The sequence below is a fragment of the Morchella importuna genome, assembly GCF_003444635.1.
Source record: "Morchella importuna strain M04M26 chromosome Unknown Morimp01GS022, whole genome shotgun sequence".
NCBI classification, from domain to species: Eukaryota; Fungi; Ascomycota; class Pezizomycetes; order Pezizales; family Morchellaceae; genus Morchella; species Morchella importuna.
The window spans coordinates 178,526-191,309 of NW_025763419.1; the positions used below are offsets into that span (position 1 = coordinate 178,526).

General features: G+C 47.5%; 3 protein-coding genes across 3 annotated transcripts; 2 read left to right on the forward strand and 1 right to left on the reverse strand.

Moving 5' to 3' along the window:
• Positions 1-644: 644 nt before the first annotated feature.
• On the reverse strand, positions 645-1,779 carry LAJ45_07080 (uncharacterized protein; the record flags this gene model as incomplete). The annotated part of the gene is made up of 2 exons (XM_046116639.1): positions 645-1,151; positions 1,273-1,779. 2 exons carry the CDS (start codon positions 1,777-1,779, stop codon positions 645-647), a joined length of 1,014 nt encoding a protein of 337 aa, XP_045970041.1.
• Positions 1,780-2,816: 1,037 nt separating this feature from the next.
• On the forward strand, positions 2,817-4,526 carry LAJ45_07081 (uncharacterized protein; the record flags this gene model as incomplete). Its single annotated transcript, XM_046116640.1, has 5 exons — positions 2,817-3,058; positions 3,113-3,592; positions 3,648-3,879; positions 3,935-4,342; positions 4,410-4,526. 5 exons carry the CDS (start codon positions 2,817-2,819, stop codon positions 4,524-4,526), a joined length of 1,479 nt encoding a protein of 492 aa, XP_045970042.1.
• Positions 4,527-7,865: 3,339 nt separating this feature from the next.
• On the forward strand, positions 7,866-11,966 carry LAJ45_07082 (uncharacterized protein; the record flags this gene model as incomplete). Its single annotated transcript, XM_046116641.1, has 4 exons — positions 7,866-8,296; positions 8,537-11,229; positions 11,282-11,525; positions 11,600-11,966. The coding sequence occupies 4 exons, from the start codon at positions 7,866-7,868 to the stop codon at positions 11,964-11,966; spliced, it is 3,735 nt and encodes a 1,244-aa protein (XP_045970043.1).
• Between the last annotated feature and the right edge of the window lie 818 nt (positions 11,967-12,784).

Sequence of the window (12,784 nt, forward strand, 5' to 3'; positions counted from 1 at the left end):
CGAAAACAAAACAGGTCTCAACGAGTTCAAAATACATGTATAGAACGCCAGTACTACACGATGTTTCCAGGAGAGCGTTTGAGGGATCGGGACCACCAGATAGATTAGCACAAGAGTCCAGGAAACTGACACAAAACCGGGCTCGCCCTCGGGCCTCGGCTTGAGCCCAGAGAGAGAGAGAGCCCGAGTAATTCCTAATATGTAGCCAATAGGGACAAAACAAATTTTATAATCTCTCAGCCGTGCGAGTGACACATCGTGACTCATGCAGGCCTAACTATCACGTACCGGCCATTAATTTTAGATAGTTCAGATAGGAAACAGATGTGATTGTAAAGACTTTAGCCAAGCTGGAGATGCTAGATGCAAGTTCTTCCAAGATGTTCGTTTCCATGGCGCCAGCTAGCTGCAACGCAGCTAAGATATCACAACTAGGATAAATAAAAAAGTATATAAAAATAAAAATCGAAACTAAGCAGCAAACTCCAACCGACCGAACGACCAACCGACCAACCAACTAACCAACCAACCAACCAGTCCATGTTCATACCATTTGTCTTCATAAATAAATACGTCGAGTCTATTTATTAGTACATAAGTGTAACCAGAAAAAGAAACTCCCGAATTGAAAACTCCTTCTCGTCCTAGGTCTGAGCCTCCCTCCTCCTCGCCGCCGGCTTCTCGATCCCAGAAGCAATCGTGAGGTCATGACCCTCGACGTTCACCTCCTTGACCGCCTTCTTGTCCCCGGTAAACCGGCTGGCGACGGTCTGGATCATCCTGCTGAACCAGAAGTAGTTCAACAGGTTCAAGATGCTGTTCGATGTCAAGTACACCACAGCCAGCCAGAACGGCACACCGAACCCTTCAAACACATGCGGGATCACCTCATCGGCGCCCTTTGCCGCGGCGGTCAAAACTGAGGGGGGGTCAAAGTGGGTGCTCCACACGTCCTTCATGACCAGGTAACCGGACCAGGTGCCATAGCATATACGGCAGCCAAAGAATGTACCGATCAGGAGGAACCCGTTGTACAATTGGACCTTGGAGCCTGTAAGCCCGATCTTATCGCAGAACCAGTGAATGTTGAGGAAGGGGCTGGAAAGCTCGAAGAGGACAAAGACAGGCGCATAGAAGTTTACGAATGGACGCTGTCAATGGAACCTGATTAGCCGAGTAACAACAACCTTTTGTGCAACAGCATTTTTGACGGGGGCTCATCCTCCGAGGAATGTACATGGACACGCGCGCGCGCGCTGGTGGGATACTCACAAATCCGAGACTGTATACTGCAACAGCGCTCGCGGCATGTGCCAGGAAGCCTGGGCCAAAGATACTCAGGTAGTAGCCACTCATAAACAGATCCCACAAAAAGTAGCCCGCAGCATAGCCCGTGACGGCGCCGCACATGGGGGTTTCCCCGAATACCCTCCCAAGCATGGCGTCCGTGTTCCCTTGCTCTCTCCATGCGGCGCGCTCCTCGTCGTTGAAAATGACCCAGAGTGCAAGGATGCTGATGAAAGTGCTCTGGATGAACGACACCACGTGGACGTCCCAGTTGACCTTCGTGCGCTTGTTGAAATTCGGGTATATGTTTGGCAGGAGGAGGCGCGAGAAAAAGGGCGAGATGAACAGAAATATCGAATGATACGTGCAAAAGGCCAAGAGGATATAGTGGATATGGACCGGGAGGGTAGGGAGATTAAGGGCCTTGGAGAGTGACTGGACGGGGGAGAGTGAGGAGAGCCACTCAGGGCAAGGAAATACGAAGGCATCCATCTTTGCGCTGGGTTGAGAATGACGCCAGATGGAGAAAGCTTGAGAGGAGAAGGATAAGGGGACAGAGGATAGTTGCCGCCGCTGAACGCCCTGGGGGGTAGATATGCTTAGAAATGCTTCGGGTGAGATCTAGTAGCGATCTAGGATCTCTGGAGTTTAGGGCGTAGATTGTTTGAGCCTCACTACATGTACTCAACACATATAGAATCTGTTGGTAGTACTGGACACAAAGTCGCAAGAACGAGGACGGTTTTAAGAGCGGTCGACGCTGTAATCGACCACTCTGTCTTCTTTTATGTCGTTCCGAGCTCTCGCTAGAATAAGTGATCGAAGGGGAACACGATGAAGAGTAGTCATTGGACAGATAGACAGATATTTGACAGACCGACAGTTACTGAGCTGTCTCAAAACATTCAGCTTCAATTCTAGCTTCCCCGGTCATGTCCCTGCAGAATGCCGGTCATCTGCCAAGTTGTTGGGGCTGACCTGCAGGGTCATGGGTCAATCACCATCAGGAGGAACATGTAGAACCCTTCCCGGATCAATGGCGAATGTCCATTCATTTTGTAGTCAATAAAAACTAGAAGGAGAATCATAACTTAAATTTACATATAAAGATAGAAACAACGAGATAAAGAAAAATAGATCTCAGTAAACAAAGTGTCTGGCTGTTTTGCATGGAGTAAACAACACATAAATGCACAGATGAGTAATTCCGTGGGGGTGAGACAGCTGGATCAGGCCTGCAGAATTCATCTGGTTCTTAGTCATTCGCCATTGACCCAAAAAAATACTTCTGTTATTGCTTATATAATCACGAGCCTTCCACGTGACAAGCCTTCCGTCATGCAATATCACTCGCTAAATTCGCACACTCACCCGGGAGCGTGCCTTTTCCAAACTTCTTCCTGCAACCAAACATCAATGAACTTTTTCCGTCACGAAGACATCCACCCCATCATCATCGCACTCTTTTCCTTGACCGTCATCTACCTCATCTTGATATTCATCTAAACTCCCAACCACAAATTCCAACAATGTCTCGTGACATCCACGGCGCTTCCAGGCCCCAAGATATCGAACTTAATTATGACGACGACGACGACGACGATGAGGGCTTGGTTTTCTCTTTGAACGACGGAGACGCAGCCAACAACCCACCGAGAAACAGTTCCCTAGAAGACGATGGCGCACAGGATGTGGTCCTTAAACTCTCTGATTTACAAGGGGATCCGAGTAGCCCTTTGTATTCGGTAAAGACCTTTGAGCAACTAGGACTGTATGCTCACTCCTCTGTTACAATCATCTTTCTTCCGCTTGGCTAACTTTCTAGCTCCGATGAAATCATGCGCGGGATTCACGACATGGGGTTCCGACGTCCGTCAAAGATCCAAGAAATGGCTCTACCCCTTCTTCTTGCTAACCCCCCTCATAACATGATTGCCCAGTCACAGTCTGGCACAGGAAAGACGGCAGCATTCATGCTCAATATTCTCTCTCGTGTTAATGTTGGACTCCAAAAGCCACAGGCTCTCGTTCTTGAGCCAACCCGTGAACTCGCTCGCCAAGTCGGGGATGTCCTTAAAAAGATGGGACGGTACACCAATGTAAAAGGCCAGTTCGCAATTCCAAACATGGTGGACAGGAGTCAAATGATGAATGCACATGTTATTATCGGCACTCCAGGCACTGTAATTGAGTGCATCCGGCGCAGGATTCTCTCGGTTCAAGACATTAAGATATTCGTCGTAGATGAAGCAGACAATATGTTGGATCAGCAAAACATGGCTGATCAGTGCATCAGGGTCAAGATGTGAGACATTCTATCATTCTTTTTTTTTTTCTCTCTCTCCAACTAATACCATCAGGACTATGCCTGCGGGGGTACAGATCGCTCTCTGGTCCGCCACTTTTCCAACATCTGTAGTATCTTATGCCGAACGCTTCGCCCCAAATGCGAATACTCTCTCATTGAAGCATGCCGAACTCACCGTCGCTGGCATCAAACAAATGTACATGGACTGTGCCAACGAAGCAGATAAGTTCCGTGTCCTCACAGATCTTTACAAAGTTCTCACCATTGGTTCCTCCGTCATTTTCGTTAGAGCAAGTTTTCATTTCCTCTTCTCGTTGTATCTAGCTAACCTAGAAATAGCGCCGCGTTGATGCAGACAAGATCTACGAGCGTATGACCAGGGTTGGCCATAAAGTTGCTGTGTTGCACTCACAACTCGAAAACTCAAGCTGCAGAGACAACGTGATCGACGACTTCCGGTCGGGAAAGGCGAAGGTTTTGATTACCACCAATGTCCTTGCGCGTGGAATTGACGTTGCGACTGTTTCCATGGTTGTCAATTACGATTTGCCAACTATGGTGACCAACAGTGGTATGGTGATTGTAGACACCCCCACATACCTCCACCGCATCGGGAGGACCGGAAGGTTTGGCAGAGTGGGTGTTAGCATCTCGTTCGTCCATAATCAAAGCACCTGGAAGGAGTTGTGTGAAGTTGCGGATTACTTCAATGTGCCAATGCAGAAAGTCCCCGCGGATGACATTGACGTGAGCCACCCTTGCGTACATAAAGGACGAATCAAAGATTACTAACAAATGTTACTGCTCATTTTAGGAGGTTGAGCGCATCGTGCACAGATTCCTTAAATCTGGTCCTCCAAAAAAGGGAGACGTCATGGAGCTTAGCCGCCACGAGGTTTCCAGGCCTCATCAGCGCCCGCAGGGGAGATAAATGTTGGGCGAGGAAATCATAAGGGTAAGGGTAGAAGGCTATTGGGTGATGGAAAAGTCTACAACGATAAGAATACCAAGGAAAATTATGTCTGGAGGAATCACCACGATTAAGAAATAATAAGTAAAGATCAAACGTCTATTTCACAGATTCTTCTACTTGCAAGTGCGCATGTTTGAGATAACCATAACCTGCGACTGGGTTCGTACGCAGGTGAGATTCTTTGAAGTTACCAAAATAACCTCATGGTTCTGGTATTTTGGAGTGGGAGAACCACCTTGACGCCATGGAGGTTAGCACTCTAGGAATTAATAAGAAATAGTATGGTATTTCTCTTCCAATAAAGAAGGCTCCAAAACATCCGAAAGCATACGGAGCACGAATTTTGGCCGAGAGTTTTCAGATTCGGTGGCATTCCTCTTAGGAGTGAGAATTTTGGCCTATTGTCTATTGTAGGAAAAAGCCTTCTTCATTGGTGGTGCAATAAATATCATTTTTATTATGTTAGTGTTTCCTATTGTTGAAAACATCATGAATTAAACCCCAAAAATTATTGTGGAAACATTCAGGAAACAAACATCGAGTGATACCATATGACTAATAATACAGGGAAGATCTCATAGGTAAACATAAACGTAAGGCTAAAATAGGTATTTTGAGTAAACGGCCTGTGAGAAGAGTCGGGTTAAATATAAATTACCTTAAGTTTAACAAATAGTTTAGTTATATATAGTGACTTCGATTTTAACCTTTCTGCTTACTGTTGAAAATAATAGACCTACCTTGGCCTGGATGAAGAATTGCCATCCCGTCGAAGAGGTGCTCGGCATTAACCAATCTAATCTAATAATTATCGTTAGCGAACAATACCACTGGAATAGCCCCCAGAGGTTGCTACCTCATGAGAATGACGCTAAGATTGTGCTTTTGGTGAAGCATAGAGGGAAAGTAATGGGAATGATACGCCGGATGGTGATCAGGTCGGAAATGATTGAGAAAAGTGTGGTATTATTAGGCTGTTCATAGTAGTCGTGAGCTCGCCTGCGCCCTAAATCATGAACTTTGGGGGCCTATCGACGGACAGTTTTCTTTGGTGGAGGTATCTGCTGCTGTCATTAGTTTTTGTGCCTATAGGTGGAGGATTACACTCCGAACTACTCTAGGTCTCGGAGCCTCGGAGCTGGCTACATCTTAGGCATATGTCGTAGACTGCGCACGGCGGTCAAAGTGCGGATCAAGTCAGGATCCGGTCCGGGTGAGTTCTGTGATTGGCCAACTGGGTAAAGCCGATTTGATCTTTTGGATTCACGAAAAGCTGGATGTTTCAGAGCTTACCTTAAGCTCGATCTATAGATTAACTCTACTAGACCTTGTGTATGAATCGCCCTAACTGCTGCAGCGTAGTGGAAGTGCACTTTAAATCCAAAGCTATTTACCATTGGCTAGGTAAATCATTTGGTCTGATGCTGATCCGCACTTTATTTCAGACTTAGCCTTCCATGCTGCGGTAAGTGCAGTTTGTTATGCACCTTGGGTACATGTGAGCCTACATTCGATTCGTCCTGAAGGAAAATATCAACGTGCCAATGCTTGGGCGCATAGCTCTTCAGCCACGGTTATACTTCAATTGGATGGTATATTAATATGTCAACATCAGCTAAGCAAGGGATTGGGTCCTCGCGCGTATTTCTACAGACACATTTGCTTGAGAATGGAGATGGGACTCATTTAACTGCTAGCGAGTCATTGCTTATGATTAGTACTGCAGTGTGAGTACTTCAAGCTAGTACTATGCGTACGCGTGTATGTGACTGTTTGAATGATTAGAGCTCACTGGAGTACGATGCTCAAAGGAGTTGATATGATCGTTCTTGAGCCATTACTTTCTAAGATGTCCAAGTTTACATGGCTAGACTTTACCTTTTCAATGTAGAACTGCACATTGTCTATTATTCGATATCCACTAACTGAGTAGATTATAATATGCTGGTACACCACTGATATCTCTTCAATGGTGTGCCAAGTAAATAATATTATAGTCCCCTTTACAAGTTTGACGGTTTTCGTATTCGTACTGTTATCGGGCCTAATCTATTTCTCCTATTTTTGAGTAGACAAGGTGCAATCAAAGTTTGGTAACAAGGTTAATTTATTTGGGTGTCAAATCCATGTGGCCTACAGGCAGTACGAAGCTTCTTTGTAGCCTTTCCCTCTTTTGGACTTATAAGACCATATTCAGTAAGCACGCCGCGCATCAAGTCTTCGTTTTTTCGTTAGCCCTACACAGACAAGCTTCATCAAGCAAATGGGTAATTTCTGGCCCCAATATGCAGAGATGAAAGTGAGACGTTGTGTAACGCCCTAAAAACGGTGATTCCCATCTGTTCGTTTACCGGGTACATGTAGGTACATGTAGGTACTTTATGTGCACCGTGAATCTTTAGTGGGGTAACCGGGAAATTGTTTTCTCGACGCGAGTGACATCCAGTGATATAAGTAAAAGGCGAGAACTCTCACCGAACTCCGAGCCCTACTATACCGCTGTAAATTATGAAATTTACGCTGATGCAAGGAGATGCTGGTTCGTAGCTGCAGTCTCACTTCCCCTGGGAATGTGAGGTTTAAAAATAGCTCTCGCTAACCTTAATCCCACATCAGAGAGCGGCGAATATCAATGCTTTGCATTGACATTCACCCATTTTGAGAAACGGCGTAGAACACTTATTGCTCTTTTTTTCGTGGAGCAGTTGCAGTTGCTCTTCCAGCACCTCCTTTACCGGTGGGAGGGAGAAATTTGAATCAATGTAGGGATGTGGCGTAGATCTCAATTCAGTAAGCGCTCAGGCTCAGAATCTGTGGCTGATTCGGGTCCCGGTGTCATGTTTTACCCGTGTGCTGGGATCTCTTCTGTCACCACGGCTTGTTCTTTGTCGCGAGGACGGACAGGACCAAGAGAAAGTCCGGTAGCTAAGTGCATCTAGCATAGGTCCATAACGCCTTGTTTATTAGAGTGCTATCCCAGGAAGTGGCTTCACTCTGCAGTCTGTCTGTGCGAGGAGGTACTTAGCTCTTCCACCTGTTCCACTGTTCCAGGACTCTGTCATCATCTCATCCTCTCCCCATCTAAACCTCCTGAGAGCTTCTTCTTCCCCTTCTGCTTCTTTTCCTTTTCCACCACCACCATCGTCCCATTTCGTCCCTCCCCTCATTCGCCCCTCACTGAATCTTTTTTCCCACTACATATCAATATTTTATCTATAGATCTCTCCCAGCAAAGCTGGGGAGATCCACATATATCAGTTTATTCTTTCTTTAGTTCTCTTATCAAATCTATAAGCAATGTCTACAGTAGCCACAGACCAGCAGCCCATTCCTCCTTCATCGTCAGACTCAGCCCCCGCCACACCCACCGGAGGAAAAATCGGCTTGTTCAATCGCAAGAAGAAGTCCGCCGTAAATCTCGGGTCTTCACCCTCACTTGACAATCTCGTTTCGGGCTCGGCCGGCAGTTCCCTAAAAAGCGGCCAGAGTAGCGAAAGTCTTCAGGATAAGGCTCCAACCGATTCGGGCCCAGGCTCAACTGGTAGCGGGGGAAAGGGTATTAAGAGCATATTCAAACGGAAAGGGGCCAGGAGTGAAAACGGGTCAGGAAGCGGCTCCATTGGGAGCATCAAGGATGGTGAGAGGACCGACGAGAACGAGGGTGGAGAACATAAGGAGCGAGCCAGTGAGGATGATGGCGTTTTGTCCTATGATTCGGAAACAGAAGCGTAAGTGGTGCTTTTTCAGCCGCCTTGTCTGCCTTTGCTTTTACTGGGGTTCACCGGTGCCACTAGCACACTACTAGTCCTCAACCATGTGTTCTATTCCTGTCCTGTCCTTCTTCGCCCTGTTGATATAAGCTTGCCTTATTCTTTATGTTCAGTTTACACTGCAGACAAGCTCTGTTGTTCACTACTCAGTTCTTCTATTTGCAATATACAGCTCAGTAAAGCTAATTCTCATCGCAGCAACTCTCCACCACGTCCCAACACTGCTGGTGTCTTGACACCTTCAAAGAAGTCTAATGAGCCAATGCCCAGCAAGCCAGTATACGCCGCTACATTCTCACAAGCTACCGGCACAATAGCGAGTTCAGGAACAGCTGTGAACAACCTGTCCGAGAAACCAGCTCCTAGAAGTGCCGCAGACATCTTCAAGGCACCGTTCCGCCGTGGAACCTCTCCGACCCCCTTGGAGAAAGAGGATCCCCTCACGAAAAACGGAGGAATGCCGAATAAGCTAGCTTGGGTGAATACGAACCTTCCGGCCCCTAGCGAGACCTCCGAAGTCAGGCCCGCAACCTCAGGAGGCGAGTCTAGGAGGTCCGAAGACCGTGGACGGCGCACGGGCCGCACATCCGTCGGCACCTCCGATGCTAGCGAAATACCTCTCGGGCAAGAGAACCCCTCATCAAACGCGCCCCGGAACGGTCGGGCATGGCCAGGTGGAATAATAACTAAGGACCATGCTTCGCCTGGTACTCTTGCAGACCCATATAACCCAGATGGAACCGTTGTCCAAACAACAGTTACCCCGCCTACTCCGACTGACGGCTCGGGTCATTTCTCTCCAAAGAGTCCAGTAGGCGCAGTAGTCTCTGGAGGTACGACGCGGACGCGAAATCGAACAAACTCCTTAAGCGGAACCCCAAGTAAGCTTTCGCAAAGCATGACTGCACCACTAACACCTACAAGCGAGACGCCTCTCCCCAAGGAAAGCGGATCACCGGGCGGTACCAACCAGGCTGGGACGGGAGGTTTCTTTCAAAGTATGTTTTCAGCTGCACAGACCGCTGCCACGACAATCAGCAATAGTATCGCCAACACAAATTTGGCGAATAATGGCCCCGGTGGCCGTCCTAGAACTGCAACAGGATTGTCGGACAAGAGTGATCATGACAAGGAAAACATTGCTCACGGAGGCTCAGAGGCAGATCGGAGGGCAGAGCCTCAGAGAAGGTTAGCGGTTGAGACACTGGGTCATGGAGAACTTAGCTTGGGAAGTTTGGGCATATTGCCTAGTCCAAAGAGGGTGCCCGAGGGAGGAAACTCCGTATCAAGATCTAATAACAGTTCAGATGGCGACCAGGCTGCCCCGCATAATGATTCACACGCTTCAGACCCCCACAGCGCCACGAGCATGAAGTCGCCGACACCTTTCTCTGCTATCAGCAACCAAGATATGAATTTTGAAACCGCCGCCAACAGTCCCATAAATCATACTACAAGGATGAGTGATCCCCAAAGGACGGTCAGAACACCTGTTGCAGAAGATTCCGCTTTTCATAGTGGTTCGCATAGAGATAGCCTTCCAGCTGCCGGGACTATGACTCCTGAACGAAGCGGTATACTGGCTACGAATGAAATGGATGATGCATGGTTCGGCGATGGTGACAGACGGCGATCTGGTAGCGTGAAGAGTTCCACCGGAGTTGGGAGGAAACGTGGCTCTTCTGCTGCATCTGGTGGAAATGTACAGCCCGCTCCTAAACCGACTGGGTTTGCAGTGGCAAGCAAGAAGAGGAATCGTGATTTCCACAATCTGTTCAGATCAGTACCAGAGGATGATTATCTTATTGAAGATTATGGATGTGCGCTTCAGAAGGAGATTTTGTTGCAGGGAAGGTTCTACGTTTCTGAGGGTCACATTTGCTTTAACTCGAATATTTTTGGGTGGATAAATACTTTGGTTATCAGTTTTGACGAAGTCGTAAGTGTCGAGAAGAAGAGTACTGCGATGGTGTTTCCGAATGCAATCGTAATTCAGACGTTGCACGCTCGTCATGTCTTTGCGAGCTTTATTTCTAGGGACAGCACATATGATCTTATTGTTGGGATCTGGAGAATTGGGCATCCGCAGCTTGTGGCAAACCTAACTGGCGTCAGGCTAGAGGAAAGTGGTGCTACAGGCGAAGTAGAAGAACAAGAGCAGGCTGATGGTGGAAGTGAGTACGAGGAAGATGAAGACGAGGATGAGTACGAGGATGATAGCGATGAGGACCTTGGAGAGAGTTACACCGACGCCGGGGATGGCCTTTTGGATACAAAAGCCAATGGGGACGCTACTGCTTCAAAAACCGTAAGCAGAAAAGTCAGCCAACAGCCCGTTGGGGGGGGAGCTACCAGTGGCGAAGCGGCGGCTCCTGGAGCGGCTCCGGCTGCAGATTACCCTGGCCCGGCGACTCATCCTCCGACTGTATGCACCGATGCAGCCGACCATGCTCACTATGATAAACCACTTTGCGACGAAATTATCCCAGCGCCTTTAGGACAGGTCTATTCGCTTGCTTTTGGGCCTGGGAGTTATCCATTCATTTCACGCTTTCTTGCAGAGGAGGAAAAGGTTCTCGACATTCAAATTCCAGATAAGGGCGAGTGGACAGAAGGAGAGGGTGGAAAAAAGGTTCGATCGTTCTCTTACATCAAGCCTCTTGGTGGACCGATAGGACCAAAACAGACAAAGTGCCTCATCACTGAGACGATTGAATTCTGTGATCTGGAGGATCATGTGAGCGTTGTCGTAGCCACACAAACACCAGATGTTCCGTCGGGAAATGTGTTTGTGGTTAAATCAAAATATTGTCTTATGTGGGGCGAGGGGGGTCACACGAGAATGATTGCGAATTGTACAGTAGAGTGGTCAGGAAAGAGTTGGCTAAAAGGTATGTTCTATGCTACAAATGGTTCTATTTTTTCGATGCTTATCATGGGTAGGTCCTATTGAAAAGGGTGCCAGCGACGGGCAGATTGCCTACAACGCAGATCTTATCAAAGCTCTGAAAACAGAGTGTTTGCCTAAGGAGCCCGTTAGTAAGGCCGCCAAACTTAAGGGCAAAAAGAAGCGAAAGGCTATGGAAGCTAAGGGAGAGGCTATTGGCCGGTCTGTCGGCGGAACTGTCAAGGGGCGTGTAGCTCAAGCCGCTGGATTTTCTAGCCCTGCCGAGATGGAGAGCTGGGGGTATTCGCACCATTGAAGACATATCTCGGCCCCGTCGTGGATATGATTCAGCCACTTGTTGGTGGCAACCTCAGCCTTATCATCATCTGTGTCCTTGTCGTTATGCTTTTCATGTCTCGACGTGGGAATCAACAGGCTTCCGTGACTGTTATTAGAAATGGCCCAGCTGGTGGTGCTCAATATTGGGACCAGGCTTGGCAGCGAGAGGAAGAAGGCCTCTGGGAATGGCTCGAGGACCGTTCAGGGCTTGGCGGTGTAGGGGATATTGGTAGAGGCCGTCGGATGGATTCATTTGAGAGGGTTCTAGGTAACCGAAGAGGTGCCATTTCCAAAGGGATGAAAGAGCGGGAGGTCGAGGAGGCGATAGGTATCATGGAGGAGCGACTTGAAACGCTCAAAAAGGTGGTTGAAGGGAGGAAGGTTAAGAACCCAGAGCTTTGAGACCGGTTCGTTGATTTAAGCGTGATTTTTGTCCTTCGACATTCCTGAGAATATCTCTCGGGTTTCTTTTTATTTCTGTTGGTGGTGAACCACACATGGCGCTTGGGTAGCTTTTCCCTTTTTCTTTTTCACTTTCCTTTTTTTATTTTCCTTTTTATGTACGGTATCAGGTTCGTTTGAGCCTATCTGAGGATGGTATACTTTATACCGCGGGGTTACTTTGGGTTACTTATTGTTTGGGGGGGCACAGTTTCCGTTATGTATGGGTTCCATCGGTTATATTCTCCAAAGTTTCTATCATTTAAAAATCTCCTTTCTTAGTGTTGTAGCGTGGATAGAGTAGCGTTGTTTATTTACCCCTTTGTTATTGATCTCTCTTGGGGCAGAACTTTTTTTCTTTTGCTTTAGGTTTCAATGGTTTGGTAATTTGATCATGCTGGGGAAATTGAGAACGAGGGAAGATATATCTATATGATTGTGTTGTGATATTAAGTTGCAATCTTTGAGTTTGCGGTGGTATGCCCATGCGACGTTTGGGGGGGGATGTAACAGATGAGAGATAATACAAGATGTTTAACCCCATTGATTTGTCCGCGCATTGGCGTATGTACATCGCAGATTCTGCCCCTTCTATCTTTTGTGTTGTGGTCCTGATAAAGGCGCGCATTTAGAAATATCCGGATGCTGGCTCATGAGAAATCACTCGGGATTATTTATTGGTTGATAATTCATTCGCAGATGCGGCACGCAGGCTATGACACCCCCGCTGAATGTTTCTGTTGATGGTAGGCTACAGGATGTAGTTACTGAGCTCCGGA